This window comes from Microcaecilia unicolor, chromosome 2, assembly GCF_901765095.1.
Source record: "Microcaecilia unicolor chromosome 2, aMicUni1.1, whole genome shotgun sequence".
NCBI classification, from domain to species: Eukaryota; Metazoa; Chordata; class Amphibia; order Gymnophiona; family Siphonopidae; genus Microcaecilia; species Microcaecilia unicolor.
The window spans coordinates 209,519,135-209,539,476 of NC_044032.1; the positions used below are offsets into that span (position 1 = coordinate 209,519,135).

Here is a 20,342-nt window from a genome sequence, read left to right on the forward strand (position 1 = left end):
AGAATGAGATGTAAAGCTATACTAAGTACCCACTCTGAAATCCACAGGAGCTTTTGCTCCCTTCACTAGGGGCTAAAGAGAAATTAGCACAGGGGTTGCCATTCTGATCCACATCTGTGCCCTGAGCATTGTGTGCCATAAAAGAGGAAGTATAAGGTCGTCAGGGACACTTGATCCTGGTCCTCTGAAAAAGAGAGTAAAAGAGTGAAGCTGCTGCTGCTGCTGCTGCTGCTAAAAAGGAGAGAGAGAGAGAGAAAAAAAAAAACAACAACAGTCCTTAATACAGAAAGACCTGAAAGCTGAGCACACTGGTGAATGGTAATACCTTAATAGGACAGGAAATAGAACTCAACCAGGATCCTATTAACCTGCCTGTCTAAATAGAAAAGAGCAGTGGGAAACAGAGAGCCACAAAGGAGTGAGGGAATGGATACACATGTGAGTGGAACACAGAGGCACTGTTTGCCACCAAGAAAGAGAGAGGAGTGGAATACTGGGTTCAACCACTGCGCAAAAGACAATTGTAACTGGTAAAAGAGGGAGGTTACTGACTAACATCAAGGAGGATAAAGGTGCCCTACAGGACCATAAAGATTGTTACAACTATCCATTTTGCAAGAAGGAGTGAAAGATGCCAGAGTTTGAAATAGTAGAGAGTACTGCTCAGAGGTAGGGTTACCATATGTCCGGATTTACCCGGACATGTCCTTTTTTTAAGGGCATGTCCGGGCAACCGGACGGGTTTTGCCAATCTGCCCGTTTGTTCGGATTTCTAGACAAACGGGCAAGCTGGTGGGGATGGCCCGCCCACCAGCCTGCCCTCCCCTTACTTACTAGTGCCCTGGTGGTCTAGTGACCTCTTCCGCCTTCGTGACAGGAAAGAGCCCCCTCTTTCCTGCCCGGAGCGCTGCCCTGCATGCATCCTTCCTGTTGCTGATTCTCTGAGCCAATTCAAAATGGCCACCGAGAGTTGAAGTGACCTCGCGAGACTCTAGGCGGCCATTTTGACTCGGCGCTGAGGATCAGCAACAGGAAGGATGCATGCAGGGCAGCACTCCGAGCAGGAAAGAGGGGGGGTTCTTTCCTGCCCCGAAGAGGTCACTAGACCACCAGGGCAGTAGTAAGGTAAGGGGAGGGGGGTGACGGGGAAGGGGGGTGACGGGGTATGTGACAGGGGGCGGAGCGAGGGTGTGAAAGGGGGCGGGGTGTGTGGTGGGGCGGAGCATGTGTCCTCCTTTTTGAGGGACAAAATATGGTAACCCTACTCAGAGGAGACCTCTGAATCTATTATGCCTATCTATTACTATTAATTTTTAAGGTTCTCTTAATGGCTGGATTAATCTGCACGCATTGTGTGAAAGGTTTTTGGAGAATTAGAGTGCATTTTGGCCACAGACTCTAAATTGTTTGTGCACTAGCCTCAGGGGTATCCCTCAGCCTCAGTATCTGCATAACTGCTGGCTCCTCCCCAACTCTGCCCCCTGTGTCTCCTCTGATGCTTTGGAAATGGCTATTCAGAGCCGGTATTCAGCAGCGCTGCTGAATATTGGGGGTTGGGCAGAAACAAGCGATTTAAGTGGGCAGCAGAAGCCTCTCCTGCCCATTTAAGTAGTTTTTTGACTGATGTTAAGGCTGGGTGGTACTTTGTTATGTGTTTCCTACAGTTTAGCCTTCAGGTGAGATTTATGCCATTTCCTTTTCAGATTCCATCCTTTGTGTTTTAGGGTCTGAAGTTCTGGAGAGAATCAAGGTGAGCATTTGTGAGTGGGGCCTAAGACCTTTTTTAGTGGTGCTATTTTCTCTAAGGTCTTTGCTAAGTGTGTATTCCAAATAGCAACCTGCTCTGATGCTGTACTTGTCTTTTCATCCACACGTGGATAGTTCATGACTGTTAGGAAATTCTTAGCCTTCAGCTTTTTCTCGCAATGTCCTTCAAAACTCTGGGAGGTGCCTTTTTGTTTTTTGGGGTTTTTTTTTTTGGTAACAGAAGGGCAGGGCTGTTCAGGCTGTATCAACACTGGGCTCCTGCAACTTAGATTAAATAATTCACTTTTTGTTGATTTACAACACAAATTATTACAGACTTCTGATCAGTCTGTACTGAGACACTATTCTCTGGTTTACCTCGAGTTGCTTTCATTTGTTTTGTTTGGAGAAAGGAAACTTTTACCTTCCCTGCATATTACAAACAACTCTCCTTATGTCTTGTGATCTTAGCGGAGTCTATAGCTATGTGTAATCCTCCTCTTGGACCACAAAAGAAAAAGCCTATAGCTATCTGCATCAATTGTACCATCCAAGGATATCAGAACTACAAACTGTGAGTTGAAATTGTATTTGGAACTACATAACTGTTTTTAAGATTCAGATTCTGTGGAAACTTAGGGCCCCTTTTACTAAGTGGCAGTAAGCGGTACTCCCCACCCCTAGCGCGCCATCATATCCGGCACAACAAAAATATATTTATTTTTGTGGCACCAGAGTGTGCCCGGTTACTGCTGGGTTAGCATGGGAGCCCTTACCGCCACCTCAATGGGTGGCGGTAAGGGATCCCCCACGAAATGGCTGCGTGGCAAGTGCTTTACTTGCCGCACGGCCATTTCCTGCAGGAAAGAGAGACTTCCCTTTTACCCTCTGTAGTAAAAGGGGACCTTGGCGAGTGTAAAAAAACACATGCCGACACCAGCGCAGGCCCCCTTTTGCTGAAGATTGGTAAAGGGGGCTCTAAAGTTCCTCAAACCCCACTGCATTACATTGTAATAACTGTAATCCCGGTAGCAGGGGTGGTAGGCTCCCTTCAGCAGTCCCCAAACAAAGTCCTTCCAGACAACACAGCTTTTAGTTCCAAACAGTTGATTTCCCCTCCTCCACAAATCTCAGTTCATGGGGGTTAAAGTCCCATTCAGTTTCCAAAACACAGCAACAAGAAAAAACTTCCCTTTAAATCCAAGTTCTCCCCCAGTTCAACAGCCTGGGTTTCAGTTTTAAAAGTCTTTCCACTTGGGTGGTTGCAGAATGGCAGTACACCGCCCACAACACAGCTAATTGACTCCTGTGATCACCCACTGCCTTCAGTCCCTGCAACTCTGCCCCAAAGTACAATTACAGTCCATGTCAACCGGCTCCTCCAAACCTGGTGTGCTGGTCCGTCCAGCCTCTCCTTCCTCCAAGCACTCCATTAACTCTGCTTCTCTGCTAGGCTGTTGGTTGGAGACCTCCTCCCCCTCCCAGGTGGAAGGAATCTTGTACTGATTTCTAACCCAAGGGAATTGAGCTTGGTCATCCCTGCTCCCCCTTCTGGCCCTCGTCTGCGATAGCAACTGCTCTTTCCAGTCCTTTTCCTCCTCCCTTCCACATGGGGGCCATACCGGGTTTTGGGACCTAACCCCCCCCCCCCCCAATCCCTTCTCTCAGGGCCTTGTGGGGAATGTAGTCTGGCCCCATACCTCCTCCTGACCTGCTTAGACCCTCCAACCTCCTTACAACATTGACAAAAGAAATTCACACAGGAATGCAAACAACAATCATTTGATTTTCTGTTACTGGAAACTTTTGATCTCCCAGGTCTGCTCTAAGTTTACAACTTTAAAAGGTCTCTGTTCTCTCAGACCTGTTGATGTACAGTCTGCAGTCCTGCAGTGTTAATGGGTAAATCTTGCTTTACTGCACCCAAAGGTTGCTGATCCACACAGTCTTTTAGGCCACCTAGTGAAATTTGCCTAAGGAGCATCTAGCACTAAGAATGTGGCTTGGGATCCCAGTAGTGTGTAGGAAAGGAAACCATAATCCCCATCAACTAAAGAGATGACAAAAATGTGTAATTTCCCGTCTCTTGTCCCTTAGTAAGGAAAAAACACTTCAGAGAAAAATCTCTTTGGCTGGAATAAGAGAGACAATCAGACTTTGACAGACGCAGTAAGCAAAATCTTTATTGGTATTCCTCAAAAGTGATTATTCCTTCCGGAGCAGTTTTGGTCACCCAGTAAGCAAGACACTCAGACTGAAATTGCAAAATCTGCTCAGCTAGGCTTTCTCATTCTGCACTTATATACTGTTATAAGTTTAATTTAGTCTAAATCATGTGATTTCTCCTATTCTAACTTATCTACTATAATAAAACTCACCCTCAATGTTCTGAGGACACTGACGTCAGTGAAGCCAAGCCCTGACTTCCTTCAAAAAGGTTCGAAGGTTCGTGGTGGTGAAGCCACCAAAATCGCTCCGGGCCCCACCCTCGAGGGCGGAGCAATGGCAGAACAACGAAGGGGTTGGCCAGGGAGGAAGGGGTTGGCCAGGGAGGTGGGGGGGGGGGGTGTTGGTGATGAAAACCTTGCTAGCGCCCGTTTCATTTGCTCAGAAACGGGCCTCTTTTACTAGTTGTTCATAAAAGGATATTTTCTGTTTTCTTTATTATACATATAAAGTTATATTCTGCTACTCTTTCTCATTATACAAAAAAGATTATTTCCTTTATTCTTATCATCCTCTCCTGCCCCAATACACGTGCACACTTTGTGCTCATTGACCATTCCCTTATCCCATAAGCGTGATCCCTAGCAACAGCAAATAAATTATTTTATTTATTTGCTGCATTTGTATCCCCTTTTTGCAGGCTCAATGTGGCTTACATTATGCCGTAATGGCGATTGCCATTTCTGGAATGAGAAGTACAGAATATTATTGCAATTAAAGTACAGAAAATAAAGTAAATTAGAAGTAAATACATATACAATTCAATTCAGGTATTTGAGATCAAGGGTAATGTATAATGTTCAGTAATGACAACGTGATTAAAGTAAGCAAATAAGAGTGTAATGCTAACTTTTGTTCTGGTAAAGTTTTGATGTTAGGTCATTATGAAGGATCCTTTTGATAAGTCTCTTTGAACAGGTTAGTCTTTAGTAATTTCCGGAAGGCTGCCAGATCGTGCGTTGTTTTTATGGCCTTCGGTAGTGCATTGCATAGTTGTGTGCAGATGTAGGAGAAGCTAGATGCATATATTGATTTATATTTGTCCTTTGCAATTGGGATAATGGAGGTTCAAGAATGTGCGTGATGAACCTTTTGTGTTCCTTGCTGGTAGGTCTATGAGGTCTGCCATATATATCGGGGCCTCGCCATAAATAATTTTGTGAACCAGGATACAGGTTTTGAATGTAATTCGATCTTTTAGTGGGAGCCAGTGTAATTTTTCTCTGAGGGGTTTGGCGCTTTCGTATTTCGCTTTTCCAAATATGAGTTTGGCTGCAGTGTTTTGGGCTGTATGGAGTTTTTTAATAATTTGTGCTTTACATCCGGCATAGATGGAAATGCAGTAGTCCAAATGGCTTAACACCATTGATTGCACCAGATTGTGGAATACCTCCCTTGGGAAGAAAGGTTTTACTCTTTTAAGTTTCCACATTGCATGGAACATTTTCTTTGTTACATTTTTCGCATGACTTTCTAGAGTAAGATTTCGATCAATTGTGACTCCCAGGAGTTTCAAGGTGTCCGAGACAGGAAGAATGTGGTTTGGGGTATTTATATTAGTATGATTGATCTTGCTATATTGTGATGAAAGGATAAGGCATTGTGTCTTTTCTGCGTTAAGCTTTAGTTGGAATGCATCTGCTCATAAGTTCATTATTTGGAAGCTGTTATTGATTTTATTTGTGATTTCTGTTAAATCATTTTTAAACGGGATGTATATTAAATCACATGAAACATCTGGCTCCTTCTTCCCTAAACACCTATTTGTGGAGGAACATCTCCTTCTTTGGAGGGCCCTCAGTCTCGCTCATCATCAAGGTTAAATAAATTTTTTGTCTGCCTTATATGGGCTGCATAACTTCAGTTCTTCTTGTGTTTCTCCTTGTCATATGATTTATCAGAACTGCACAACAACACCTGCTATTTCAAGAGAAATGAAACTTATGTACTCTACTAGTAAAAAAGCCCCATTTCTGATGCAAATGAAACGGGGGCTAGCAATGTTTTCTTCTGTGTGCATGTGGGAGTGTGTGTGTCTCTGCCCCCTGGCCTCTCTCCCTTCCCCCCTCTGAGTCCTTCACTGTTACAGAGCCAGCGATTTGATTTCGTGCTCTGCTGTTTTCCTTCACTGACTGTGTTACAGAGAGGGCGGGGCAGACACTCATAGGGAAACCGGATATCTTGCCCCCTTCACACTTCCGGCTGGAGGCTTCATAGAACGTTGGTTTTGCCTTTTATATAGAGAGATGTACAAGCATCAATAGGGAGAAACAAAACTCTGGACCTCTGTATGCAGGCAGCAACAGCAGTAGGGAGGAATATACAAATGCAAGAGGTCAAACACTTTGCTAACCCAAATGATCACCCTGCTGCCATACCCAAACTACCTCCAGCACTCCCAAATCACTCTTTGGACCCATAGGCCTGGTGAATGCCAGATCAGCTGCTAAGAAGTAATTTATGTTCACAGATGATATCATGGATCACTAGGCATTTTAGGAATAAGTTAAACATGGCTAGATGAAAGTAAGGATTTACCACTGTCTAAAATATGACCAACAGTTGTCAACATCCAATATCAACCAATAATAGGGATACAGGGTGGAGGGATAGCAGTCCTGATTCAGGACAGAATCAAACTGTTCAGAATCATCAACCCTTTTAATCCAGCTAGAAAAGGAGAAACCAATCTGGCTGATCATGGTATAAGAACATATGAACAGACATATTGGGTCAGACCAATGGTCCATCTAGCCCAGTATCCTGCTTCCAACAGTGGCCAATTCAGGTCACAAGTACTTGGAAGAAACCCAATTAGTAGCAACATCCATGTACCAATCCTGGAGCAAGCAGTGGCTTCCCCCATGTCTATCTCAATAACAGTCTATGGACTTTTTCTCCAGGAACTTGTCCAAACCACAATCTCTAGCAACGAGTTCCAGAGCTTAACTATTCTTCCACTAAGGACTAGATCTAAAATATCTCCCCCTCTTGTCTGTTCTTGGACCAGTTGCTCCAAGAAGCAGTCATTTACTACATCTAAGAATTTTACCTCCCTAGCACTCCCTGATGTAACATTTATCCAGTCAATACCGAATACCTTGTAATACCACATCTGTGCAAGAACTCCTCAGTCTGATTACAGAGGTAACTGAGTTTCCATAGGCTGATGATCATGAGAGACTTGAATCTACGTATCGATACCCCAGATATCACCAGAGCTGTCTTCCTGGATACAATGACAGAACTAAGATTCACACAGGGGAGCAGTTTGCATAACATAGCTGGTTAGGCGAGGATATTGAGCACCTAAAAGGCTATGTTGAGCAGTCAAAATAGGCTGCTTAAAAGCAGGCCTATATTTGACTGCTAAAAATTTAACCCATTAGGGCAGAATATCAGCATAACTTTTTAGTAGCCAAAATAAACCCAGATATTCAATGCCGGTCGCCAGATACAGCCCGGCATTGAATATCTGGGTTTAACGCCAGCAGCTGAGAGTAAATGTGCTGCCCGCCACTGATTGAGTATCAAGCTTTCTGTTTTTGTTTTGTCATCGTCCCTCTTTAGCAAACATTTTTCCTTAACAACTAGGGGGCAGTGTTTAGCAACTAATATAACAACTTTTATTTATAAGCAGCTGAGGAGGTCCTTTTACAAAGGCGTGCTAATCAGCGCGCGCTAAACATTAGTGATGCCCATAGAAATATATGGGCCACTCTAACATTTAGCATGTTAACCAATACACACGCTAAAAACACTAGGACCCCTCAGTTAACCTGATCCACCCAGACCTGTTGTAATTTTTCATGTTCCGTGGGCAATAAATGGGTCTCCTTAAGAAAGACTATTGAGGTCTTTTCCTTTTTTAAGAAGGAGAGTATGCTTTTCCATTTTGTCGGACTGTGGATCCCTCTGACATTCTAAGTAATTCATTTTATAGTCGTTACCTAGAGGGCTTGTTTATATTTGTACATTTTCTGCATCATTCTCCCCCAGTATGGGAAGTAACATGCTGCTTACAGCAAATCTATCTGTTGTAGAATGTTGGTCACTGCTGCTGCCCTCCCCACCCTCCTTTCCCCACCTTCTCACCCTCACAGAATATATATAAGATAGATAAAGAGAATACAAGATGTTCTCGTTTGATGTAAAAAAAAAAAAAGGCTGGCTCGCATCCTGTAAAAGAACAAGCACACCTAGCTTAGATGGGTCCTTTGGCCCATCAGGGGGATCTCAGGAGACGATTTGTTTTTTAATTTTGTTGTTACATTTGTACCCCGCGCTTTCCCACTCATGGCAGGCTCAATGCGGCTTACATGGGGCAATGGAGGGTTAAGTGACTTGCCCAGAGTCACAAGGAGCTGCCTGTGCCTGAAGTGGGAATCGAACTCAGTTCCTCAGTTCCCCAGGACCAAAGTCCGATTGCCTGTACCTCCCCCTCAAAGATCATTAATGCTGCATGGCAGCTGTATAAGGCAGCTATTGGGCACAACTTAAAAGAGACATGACTCTCAGCTATGATAAGGGATAGGGAGAGGTAAAGGAGGTGGAGAAAAATCAATAAAAAACAGAAAAGACGAGAGTAACAGGGGAGGACCTTTGGCACAGTGTTAACAGAAACACATCACTCAACTTCACCTTTCTCTTGTGTGTAACAATGGGGTTGCGCCATCTCATAGGCGTAGTTTGACTGTTTCATTTGGGGGGGGCAAAGAATGGGCGGAGCATATTAGCATATCATTGGCATATATACATATGCAAATGAATATGCTAATGTGGAGGAAGGAATTGAATTTACAGGCAAAATATCACAGATGCACATTTCAAAAAGCTGACACATTTCAATTAATAAATTATGAATAAAATACTTTTATCTACCTTTGTTGTCTGATCATTTAGTTTTTCTATTCGCTTTGGTCCCAGTGTCTTCTGTTTTATTCAGTGTCTTCTTTCCAGTAGGCTTCCCTCTGCTCCCCACCCCTCGCAGTCCCATCCATCTCTTGCTCCTTCCCTCTGCTCCCCACCCCTCGCAGTCCCATCCATCTCTTGCTCCTTCCCTCTGCTCCCCACCCTACCCAGTCCCATCCATCTCTTGCTCCTTCCCTCTGCTTCCCACCCCTCCCAGTCCCATTCATCTCCTGCTCCTTCCCTCTGCTCCCCACCCCTCCCAGTCCCATTCATCTCCTGCTCCTTCCCTCTGCTTCCCACCCCTCCCAGTCCCATCCATCTCCTGCTCCTTCCCTCTGCTTCCCACCCCTCCCAGTCCCATCCATCTCCTGCTCCTTCCCTCTGCTCCCCACCCCTCGCAGTCCCATCCATCTCTTGCTCCTTCCCTCTGCTCCCCACCCCTCCCAGTCCCATCCATCTCTTGCTCCTTCCCTCTGCTCCCCACCCCTCCCAGTCCCATCCATCTCTTGCTCCTTCCCTCTGCTCCCCACCCCTCGCAGTCCCATCCATCTCTTGCTCCTTCCCTCTGCTCCCCATCCCACCCAGTCCCATCCATCTCTTGCTCCTTCCCTCTGCTTCCCACCCCTCCCAGTCCCATTCATCTCCTGCTCCTTCCCTCTGCTTCCCACCCCTCCCAGTCCCATCCATCTCCTGCTCCTTCCCTCTGCTTCCCACCCCTCCCAGTCCCATTCATCTCCTGCTCCTTCCCTCTGCTCCCCACCCCTCCCAGTCCCATCCATCTTCCCTCTGCCCTGCCCCCCCCCGCGAGGTCCAAGATGGTGACTCCGTTTACCCCCTCTCTTCCTCCCTCCCTCCACCGCAGGCAACAGTCTTCAGCTTTTTCAGCGTTCCTGGCAGCGGTAGCGATGTACACGCTGCCTTCGGTCTGCCCCGGAAGCCTTCTCTTCAAGTTCCTGTTCCCACCTATGCGGGAACAGGAACTTGAAGAGAAGGCTTCGGGGCAGAGCCAAAGGCAGTGTGTACATCGCTACCGCTGCCAGGAACGCTGGAAAAGACTGCTGCCTGCGGCGGAGGGAGGGAGGAAGAGAGAGGGGTAGACAGACACACTCCTCTCCGTCTGCTACTCCGCTTGGCTTCCCTGCCCTCTCTGTCTGCGTCAGTGTTGCCAGGTGGAAAATTTTTTTCCCACCCAATCCCGCACAAAAACCGCCCAAAACCCGCCCAAACTCAAACCCCGCCCCTGACACCCCACCCCCGCGTCATCACCCCCGCCCCCGCCGTCACCGGCCCCGCCTCCCCGTCACCGGCCCCGCCTCCCCCGTCATCGGCCCCGCCTCCCACATCACTAACCACGCCCAAAACGTCACTAACTCTGCCCCCCCGCGGCCGAAAAAACCGCCCTGAAGCCCAAAAAACAGCCCAAAAAACTGCAACCCGCCGCGGGCAAAAATTTCCCGCGGCGGGTCGCGGAAAACCGCCCAATTGGGCGGTAAAACCGCCCACCTGGCAACACTGGTCTGCGTCCCGCCTTCCTCTGACGTCAGAGGAAGGCGGGACGCAGACAGAGAGAGCAGAAAAGCCAAGCGTAAGGAGAGGAGCGCGTGCGTGTATGTGTTTTGTTTTTTTTTAACTAATGGCGCGGCGGCGCCTCATCGTCGTTTGGCGGGGCATTGCCCCCCCTCGCCCCCCCCAGTCTACGCCTATGGCGCCATCTGTAGCTGTTTATGTCTGTAAGAATTTTTTTTTGATGCTTGGAAGTCACTGTCTTCTATTATAACTCTCTAGAAGAGTATCTTTCCATGGTGACATCTCCTTTGTGTCTCAAATTTTCTATAAGCTCAAGTGCTGTTTCTAGATCAGTAGCTGTTCTTTGTGATCAAAATTAAGTGCAAAAAGGAAACCCATTTTATATTTAATGCCCTTTTCTCTAAGAAATTAAGTCATGAGGCAAAGGTCTCTGGTGTTATGATGTCGTTATAGCTAGATCATCATAAATTTTTCACTGTCATATTGAAGGCAATGTTTAAACTGGGTTGCAACTAGTGAAACTGGTCTATCTTCAAAATGATGGAAGCACAACACAATGGTCTGATGTTGATTGGGTTTGAGAGGCATTGCACTATTGGCACAATACAATCTGTCTAGTCAGATCCTTCTGTCAGCATTTCCTGGGACTTTTTAGTGAATACAAAGATCTTTACTCAGCTGGAACGCATCTTCATTCTCTCTGTCTGATAATTTTCACATCCTGGAACTATTTCTATGCTGTCTACTCTCAAGTTCTTCCTCTTTGTCTTTGGAATTTGTTGCCAGAGAATGTGCAGAAAAGAAAAAAGCTCCCCAGAGTTTAAAATATTTCTTCACCCAATGTGTAATTAAACTCTGGAATTCATTGCCAGAAAATATGGTAAAAGCAGTTAGCTTAGCAGGTTTAAAAAATATTTGGATAATTTCCTAAAAGAAAAGTCCATAAGACATTATTAAGATTGACTTGGGAAAATTCACTGCTTATTTCTAGGATAATTACTGCCAACCAATGCAGCTAACTCCACTCAATGTAACTAAAAAGAGCAAAAAAGTTGAAAAAAGTTAGTTAACAAGCGTACTGGGTAGCTCAGTTAATGGTAGGAGGGCGGGTAAAAGTCTATGATTATAACAAAGCAGCATACAATATACTTTTCGATAACTGCTGCCTGTTTATGAGACTTTACCTATAAACTCCACCATATAATTCTCCCTTAGCACTCTGCTTATTTTTTCGTTGGTAGTATTTCTAGGATAAGCAGTATAAAGTCTGCTGTACTGTTCTGGGATCTTGCTAGGTACTTTTGACCTGGATTGGCCACTGTTGGAAACAGGATACTGGGCTTGATGGACATTTGGTCTTTCCCAGTGTGACAGTGCTCATGTTCTTACACTTATATTCTTAAGATCTTAAGTGTCACCTGGAAAAATGCAGTTGAGTCAATTTGTTGTTCCTCATATGAATCAATATTTTCAGAAACATAGAGGGGCATAATCGACCAGAAACGCCTATCTCCATGGGCGTTAATCTCCGAGAACGGGTCCGTGAAGGGGCGGAGTGAACCGTATTTTTTAAAACAAATAGACGCCCATGCTTTATTCGCCAAGGTGTGAGCTGGGCGTTTTTGCTTTTCACCGATAATGGAAAATGAAATCGCCCAGCTCAAAAACGAATAAATGCAAGGCATTTGTTCGTGGGAGGGGCCAGGATTCATAGTGCACTGGTCCCCCTCACATGCCAGGACACCAACCGGGCACCCTAGGGGGCACTTTTACAAAAACAAAAAAAAAGGTAAAAGAGCTCCCAGGTGCATAGCACCCTTCCCTTGGGTGTTGAGCCCCCCAAATCCCCCTCAAAACCCACTGCCCACAAGTCTACACCAGTACTATAGCCCTAAGCGGTGAAGGGGGGCACCTACATGTGGGTACAGGGGGTTTGGGGGGGGTTGGACGACTAGTAGCATTAAGCAGCACAATTGTAACAGGTAGGGGGGGGATGGGCCTGGGTCCACCTGCCTGACGTCCACTGCACCCCCTAACAACTGTTCCAGGGACCTGCATACTGCTGCTTGGGAGGAGGGTATGACATTTGAGGGTGAAAGTAAAAAGTTGTGAAACATCATTTGTTGTGGTGGGAGGGGGTTAGTGACCACTGGGGGAGTCAGGGGAGGTCATCCCCGACTCCCTCTGGGGGTCATCTGGTCATTTAGGGCACTTTTTGGGGCCTTATTCGTCAAAAAACAGGGTCCAGGAAAAGTGCCCTAAATTCTAGCTACAAACGCATCCATTATCGGCGAAGGGCGCCCATCTCTGTTCGGGTGATAACCACACCCCAGTTCCGCCTTCACCACGCCTCCGACACTCCCCCGTCAACTTTGTCCGCATCCGCGACGGAGTGCAGTTGAAAGCGTCCAAAGTTCGGCTTTCGATTATGCCGCTTTATTTGTTTTTGTGAGAAGAACGCCCATCTCCCGATTTAGGTCGGAACTTGGGCGTTATTCTCGTTCGATTATAAGCAGGATAGGCATCTAATAATTTTAGCTCTGTGTTGAGGTTAATTTGAGCTACTAGTTTAAGGATATCCGATTTTGTGAATGGGTGCTGTTTATTTTCTCAGAATCTGCCTTTGCTAATCAAGCAGCGGAAGCAGTGGCCCGTCTCATCTCTCTCTGGGCAAAGTTACATATGCCCTCCAAATATCTAGCTTTCCCAACCTTGAATCTGCTCATGACAGGCTTACATCGTCAGGCAGTATGGACTCTTGTAATTAGAAAGGAACCCAGTATGTAGTAGATATAATAAGATAGTTTATTACAATCTTACCAATGGTAATACAGGTAGGTTAAGCATTCACATAATGGAACCGCATATCATGGCACGTCCTCTCTCTCTAGCCTTCTGGAGTCTCCCTTCTCTGTTCGTCTTCTCCTCTCATCTCCTTCTTCTTCTCGTCTCGTCTGAACTAATACTCCTCAAACTGCTGCTTATATACAATTTTGGCCCTATTCATTTCAATGGACCCCAGCTGTCTCAACAGGGCTCCTAGCCCTTATCAGTTGATCAGAATGACTTCATATGTTCCCAAACCTTCCTGTAGCCCCCCCTTTGGATGTTCTCACCTGGGGTGCAGCTGACCCAGCACTATCTCTACGTAACCATAGCAACTCTTGCTTATGACGTCTTGCAGGTGCCAATCTCAGGATTGTTTATAGAGTAGATTGCCCCCACCCTTGCCAGTTCAGCACTTGCCACAGTGAAATGTAACTGTGTCAAAGGTGATCTCTGATTTTTACAAGCTAGCTCTCTTTTGTATCAGAGATGATTCTGATTTTAAGAAGCCTAGCTCTTATTATGAGCCATTGGCCTGTATTTTACTGAGAGCAAGGGCTAGCATAACTCTTCAGTGCTTGCAACTGGATCAGTAACTCCAGAGACATCTGTTGCTGAGGTGGTGGTCATATCTTGATTACCAAGGAATGTATGTATTATTTAGCAGATAGCTAGAAGAGAGCAGTAAGTAGATTTTCTCTCATAGCTTAAGTTTCAGCTTCATCTCTAGGGAAGCAGATCTGCTGGTGTTATTGTGCTGAGGTCTTTCCCCTTTTTCTCCCTTTGCAGCACTTCAGCCTGCAGGCTCTAAAGATGTGGAGAGGTCCCATCAATTAATCTAGTGCAAAGGTCTGGTACAATTCTTTCCGAGCACTCTACCAAAACCCTCATCCACACCCTTGTCACCTCTCGTTTAGACTACTGCAATCTGCTTCTTGCTGGCCTCCCACTTAGTCACCTCTCCCCTCTCCAGTCGGTTCAAAACTCTGCTGCCCGTCTCATCTTCCTCTCTCCTCAAGACCCTTCCCTGGCTCCCTATCCGTTTTCGCATCCTGTTCAAACTTCTTCTACTAACCTATAAATGTATTCACTCTGCTGCTCCCCAGTATCTCTCCACACTCGTCCTTCCCTACACCCCTTCCTGTGCACTCCGCTCCATGGATAAATCCTTCTTATCTGTTCCCTTCTCCACTACTGCCAACTCCAGACTTCGCGCCTTCTGTCTCGCTGCACCCTACGCCTGGAATAAACTTCCTGAGCCCCTACGTCTTGCCCCATCCTTGGCCACCTTTAAATCTAGACTGAAAGCCCACCTCTTTAACATTGCTTTTGACTCGTAACCACTTGTAACCACTCGCCTCCACCTACCCTCCTCTCTTCCTTCCCGTTCACATTAATTGATTTGATTTGCTTACTTTATTTATTTTTTGTCTATTAGATTGTAAGCTCTTTGAGCAGGGACTGTCTTTCTTCTATGTTTGTGCAGCCTTGTAGCGCTATAGAAATGCTAAATAGTAGTAGTAGTAGTAGTAGTAATTTGAAAACATCTAGTTATCTCTTTTTTAAAAGTTCTTTTTATTGGTCAATAGGCAAAATAACAAATCCAACATAGCTAAAAAATACAAAGCGTTTAGCAAATACAGATATTATTATGTCACAATACACATATTGACCAAACATTTTCATCCAAAAACCAAACTAGGGCCTAATAAAACCTATCCTCATCCCCTCTTTCATTCCCCAACCCAGTGGCGTTCCTAGGGTGGCTGACACCCGGGGCGGACCGCCGATGCACCCCCCCACCCCCGGGTGCAGCGCGACCCCCCTCACCCCCGGCAAAAGGACACCTCCCCCACGGGTGCATTTTTACCTGCTGGGGGGGTGCCGCGCTCGTTCCCTGCTCCCTCTGCCCCGGAACAGGAAGTAACTTGTTCCGGGGCAGAGGGAGCAGAGAATGAGCGGAGCCGACAGGCACGCGGCACCCCCCCAGTGGCGTGCACCCGGGGCGGACCTTGGTACGCCACTGCCCCAACCTAATATCTTAAAACCCTACCCCTCCCAACCACTCCTAACACAAACTGAAAACCATTAGTATCAGCTACTATTATTTGGAGTTCATAACCTTTCAGAACACCTTGCTCATTAGCCACTCATGGGTAGTCCTTCCATGCATGGCCACGAAACTCTATTGCTGGAGCTAATCATGGAGCTAACAACTTCCTATTGGGTGATCCAGTCCTTGTTAATAGGTAATGAGAGATATCAGGAATGGAGGGTGTCCTGAAAAGAGGCATATACTTATGTTGGCTAATTGTAGACATAAGGCCCAGTTTTAAGAACAGATGTGTAAGTTTGCAGGAAACTTTCAGAAAGCAATCGATTGCAGTCCTAAACCACTTGTGGCTATATGTGCAATTGCCATAGATTCTTTCCTTATAACACATGTGCTCAAGCTGTTTTAGGAGGTCTCACCATACAATGTAGATCTTCATCTGCCATCATTTACCATGTTTCAATCTATTGTATGATCACTCACCCTGATTTGCAAATCAACATGTCCCCAGGCCACTAGATTAACCCATCATGCTGATGCACTCAGCCTGTTCTCTGGCACATCAGTCAACTTGGGGGTACATTTTGCAGTGGAGTTATACACTTTTATGAGTGGAGCTGCTGCTAGCAGTGAATCCCTCTCTTCGTTTGGACCAGATAGAAGCATGACTTCACAAGTGAGAGTTAATTTGCATAATTCCACAAATTTAAAATGTCTGTGGTCTAAGTCACTCTGAGCTTGAAAAATTTAGATGTGGATTAAGCCGTTTCTCCTGACAGTTCAATAGTGCTCCTATTCACGGGATTTTTGTGCTTTTACTTTAAAAAAATGGGACTAAGATTACAAAACTTTTGGGGTAAATAAAATATGTGCCTCTCCAAAATGATACACATTCTTTTTGCCCAACGATCGTGCTCTGTGATCATTTTTTGCTATTCTGCACTACCACGCATTGCCTTGTTTGAATTTTTCATCATGTGTGTTTTGGTCTTCTTTCTTTTAGATAAAATATGCAATGTTTTTTCAAGCAATCCGACACAGAATTGATTCCACTTTTCCTTTATAAAAAGAAGCCTTCAGGTTCCCGAGGACACAAAATGCATCTCTGTGTTACCTGTACCTCCAGCTGTGTTCCCAACCCTTTGCTTGAAGATGAAAGGGAAAGCCTTCTTAAAAGATTTTCTGAAGTTTGCTCCCATGAAAGCATACACAATGGGGTTCACAGAGGAATTAGAATACGACATGCAGTGTGCAAAAATCTTGAGTTTGTACGTTTTGTAATTCTTTTGAAAGCTGGAGTCAAAAGCCTGGAACAAGATGAAAAACTGGATGGGGCCCCAGCAGATTGTGAAGAGTACAACGATCACTGCCACCATCTTTGAGATCTTTGCTCGCGTGGCTTCTGATCTCTCTGCTAGGAGCTGAATCTGCCAAAGAAGAGAGACACTGTGAACCTTCTTCAAAAGAGCTACATAATAGCGACATAATAGGACTAGAATGGGTCACTTGGCCAACTTTTGATAACAGGTCTGCTCTGTGACGAAACACTTTAAAAGTTGTAATTTTAATACAACATATATCTGTTCTGCTTCTGTGACAAAAACATTATTTGAACCAGAGTCCTCTGTGGTAAGATCAGGGCATTACCAATATGATTTGGCCACTACACAAGCTTAGAGAGACTAGTGTGTACATTCAGTAAATCATTTATGCCTTCTTGACTACAACACAGCCTACAAGAACTAAGTATTAGGTAGACCATTTGTTACAGGCACATGTTCAATTCATGCTTGGTGGACAATGAACTCCCTTATATAATTATTACCCCATGCTAATTTATTTTTAAAAGCTTGTTCCAAAGTGCGTAAAAGAATGTTGTATGGCAAGGTATCACAAGACTATCATCCAAATATCTGTTTTTCTTGGTAAGTTGGGCAGTACCATAAGATTAAGTATAATGGGACAGGCTCTTCTTCATAGGGAAACAGGATAAGTCAATAGAACATGGGTATGGAACGTCAGTCCTTGAGGTCTGCAACCCAGTTGGGTTTTCAGGATTTCCCCAATAAATACTCATAACCATAAATATGACTAATTCATTTATCTTAAAATATATAAACTCATATTCACTATTTAAATACCACTGTTTAAAAGCATAATCTTTATTCCACAATATAATCCCAAATAAAGTAACCATTTAAAACTACATTCACTCCCCACAGTAGTTATACCCATACAGAATGTCCATATGTTGGGGAAGTTCTTCTACACAATATTCTCCGGAAAATGTTTTGTAATCATTCCAAATTTCAAGTTCTCAAAGTTCAACAAACTGTCTGCAGAACATCCATCATCTTCAAAAAATACTCAACTTGGAAATCTCAGTCCGGTACACAACATAGAAGAGCTTCCCACTGCTTAAAGGTCATCGAGTGCCACAAATAATCTTCATCCACATCATATTTTACACACAAAAAATTTTAGGTCTCAACACAGGCCGTGTTTCATTGGTAATTCTTCAGGAGACCGTACTTGCTCAGCCTCTTACTTCGGTTAGACCTACTCAATGATGCACCACTTTCTTTTGTAGAAAGGCAATATGTTTCGTTGCCAAGTGGTATAGCGCTTCAAGGGGAGGCCTATTAATTGTGAAATGAAAAGACATCATCACGTTATTCAGATACGTTCACGTTATGATTCACATTTATTTTTAAAGCACTCATGTGTGGGGCGATAGCACATATAGAAATAAAATGAAAGGGAGGTCCAATGAATGAAGTGCTATACCACTTGGCAACGAAACATATTGCCTTTCTACAAAAGAAAGTGGTGTTTTGGCTGAGAGCTCCCTTTATCACACATACATATATGTATTCATAAAAAGGTAAAAAAGGTATTTGTGATATTTCTGTCTGTACTGAACAGCAGATTTTTGAATTTGGAGTGCTATCAGCCCAGACTTAAAGCAGATATTGAGTCTTGTTTTTTTGGTTTTTGAGCTTTCGTCAGTACCATAGACTGAGTGATTTGTTTTGAGTATATATGAGTGAAACATTAATCCATTGTTATAAAGAAAGCAGACAAAGGCGGAGCTATAGTCATGCTTGATAAAGACACATATCTGGATGAAGTGTTAACACAACTATCGTCGACTGATGTCTACATAAAAATAGCCTGTGATCCTACGGAAGAATTACAAGACATTATAAAAGCTGTGACCTCTGAGGGACTAGAACTTGGTTTTTTAACCAAAAAAGAGTAGTTGTTTCTGAATTTAAAACACCCCAGAACCCCTGTCTTGTATGTTCTCCCTAAAATACACGAGAGTATGGAACGACCCCCTGGACGTCCTCTTTTGTCTTTAAGAGGATCTTTACTGGAAACTTTGTCCAAATTTGTGGACTATTTTTTTAAACCTTTTGTAACTTTGACTCCTTCATTCATTAAAGACACTACACATTTTCTCAACATCTTGGATGAGGTATCTTTAGAGGCTGACGCCAATATACACATGGAGGGGCATAATTGAACGAAAACGTCTATCTCCATGGGTGTTTATCTCCGAGAACGGGTCCGTGAAGGGGCGGACCGAACCGTATTTTCGAAAAAAATAGACGTCCATGTTTTATTTGACAATTTGTGAGCTGGGCGTTTTTGCTTTTAAGTGATAATGGAAAATGAAAGCGCCCAGCTCAAAAACGAATAAATCCAAGGCATTTGTTCGTGGGAGGGGCCAGGATTCGTAGTGCACTGGTCCCCCTCACATGCCAGGACACCAACCGGGCACCCTAGGGGACACTTTTACAAAAACAAAAAAAAAGGTAAAAGAGCTCCCAGGTGCATAGCACCCTTCCCTTGTGTGTTGAGTCCCCCAAATCCCCCTCAAAACCCACTGCCCACAAGTCTACACCATTACTATAGCCCTAAGGGGTGAAGGGGGGCACCTACATGTGGGTACAGTGGGTTTGGGGGGTTGGACGACTAATAAGCATTAAGCAGCACAATTGTAACAGGTAGGGGAGGGATGGGCCTGGATCCACCTGCCTGAAGTCCACTGCACCCCCTAATAACTGCTCCAGTGACCTGCATACTGCATACGGCATATTTTGTGGTGGGAGGGGGTTTGTGACCACTGGGGGAGTCAGGGGAGGTCATCCCCGATTCCCTCCAGTGGTTATCTGGTCATTTAGGGCACTTTTTGGGGCCTTATTTGTGGAAAAACAGGGTCCAGGAAAAGTGCCCTAAATTCTCGCTAAAAACCCCAATTTGTTTTCCCATTATCGGCGAAAGGCGCCCATCTCTGATCGGCCAATAACCACGCTCCAGTTCCGCCTTCACCACGCCTTCGACACGCCCCCGTCAACTTTGTACGCTTCCGCGATGGAGTGCAGTTGAAAACGTCCAAGTTCGGCTTTCGATTATACCGCATTATTCGTTTTGGGGAGATAAACACCTATCTCCCGATTTAGGTCGCAATATAGGCGTTTTTGTCTTTCGATTATAAGCTGGATGGTGACTTTAGATGTGAAATCCCTGTATATGTCGATTCCACAAAATGAGGCAATACAAGTCATTAAGGCGTCCTTGGAATCCCATCCAAAACCTGTTGATGTACCCACAGAGTTTTTGGCAGAAATCACAGAATTAGCCCTATGCAAGAATTTTTTCTTGTTCCAACATGACTATTTCCAAGAAATATCCGGGGTAGCAATGGGGGCTTTGTTTGCCCCTTCAGTAGCCAATCTGTACATGGCCCATTTTGAGGAGACATGGCTTACTGATTTTCAGTGGAAAGACTCAGTGTTATTGTGGAAACGCTTCATTGATGACATATTTGTGATATGGAAAGGGGACAGCTCTTCATTAAACAATTTTGTGGAATGGTTGAATTCTTAGAACCCTGCATTGCTTTTCACGTGTGAAAGTTCGACAACTCATATTCATTTCCTGGATGTGAGCATTGATCTAAGAGAGGGTGCATTTCACACAAAAGTCTATAAAAAAATCGACTGATAAAAACACCATTTTACAATATAAGAGTTGTCACCCTCGG

The 20,342-nt window shown here is 44.7% G+C and overlaps 1 protein-coding gene across 2 annotated transcripts in view; it reads right to left on the minus strand.

Annotated features, from left to right (window-relative positions):
• Positions 1-15,246: 15,246 nt before the first annotated feature.
• The window catches only part of LOC115463293 (G-protein coupled receptor 54-like), a 95,162-nt gene continuing 90,066 nt past the window's right edge, over positions 15,247-20,342 (minus strand). Inside the window, exon 5 of one of the 2 annotated variants that reach the window (XM_030193682.1) lies at positions 15,247-16,716. In XM_030193682.1, the coding sequence (XP_030049542.1) occupies positions 16,366-16,716 (351 nt within the window). In that variant the 3' untranslated portion in view covers positions 15,247-16,365. Of the gene's footprint in view, positions 16,717-17,574; positions 17,929-20,342 lie in introns of those variants that run through there. The other variant, XM_030193683.1, reaches the window with a different exon arrangement.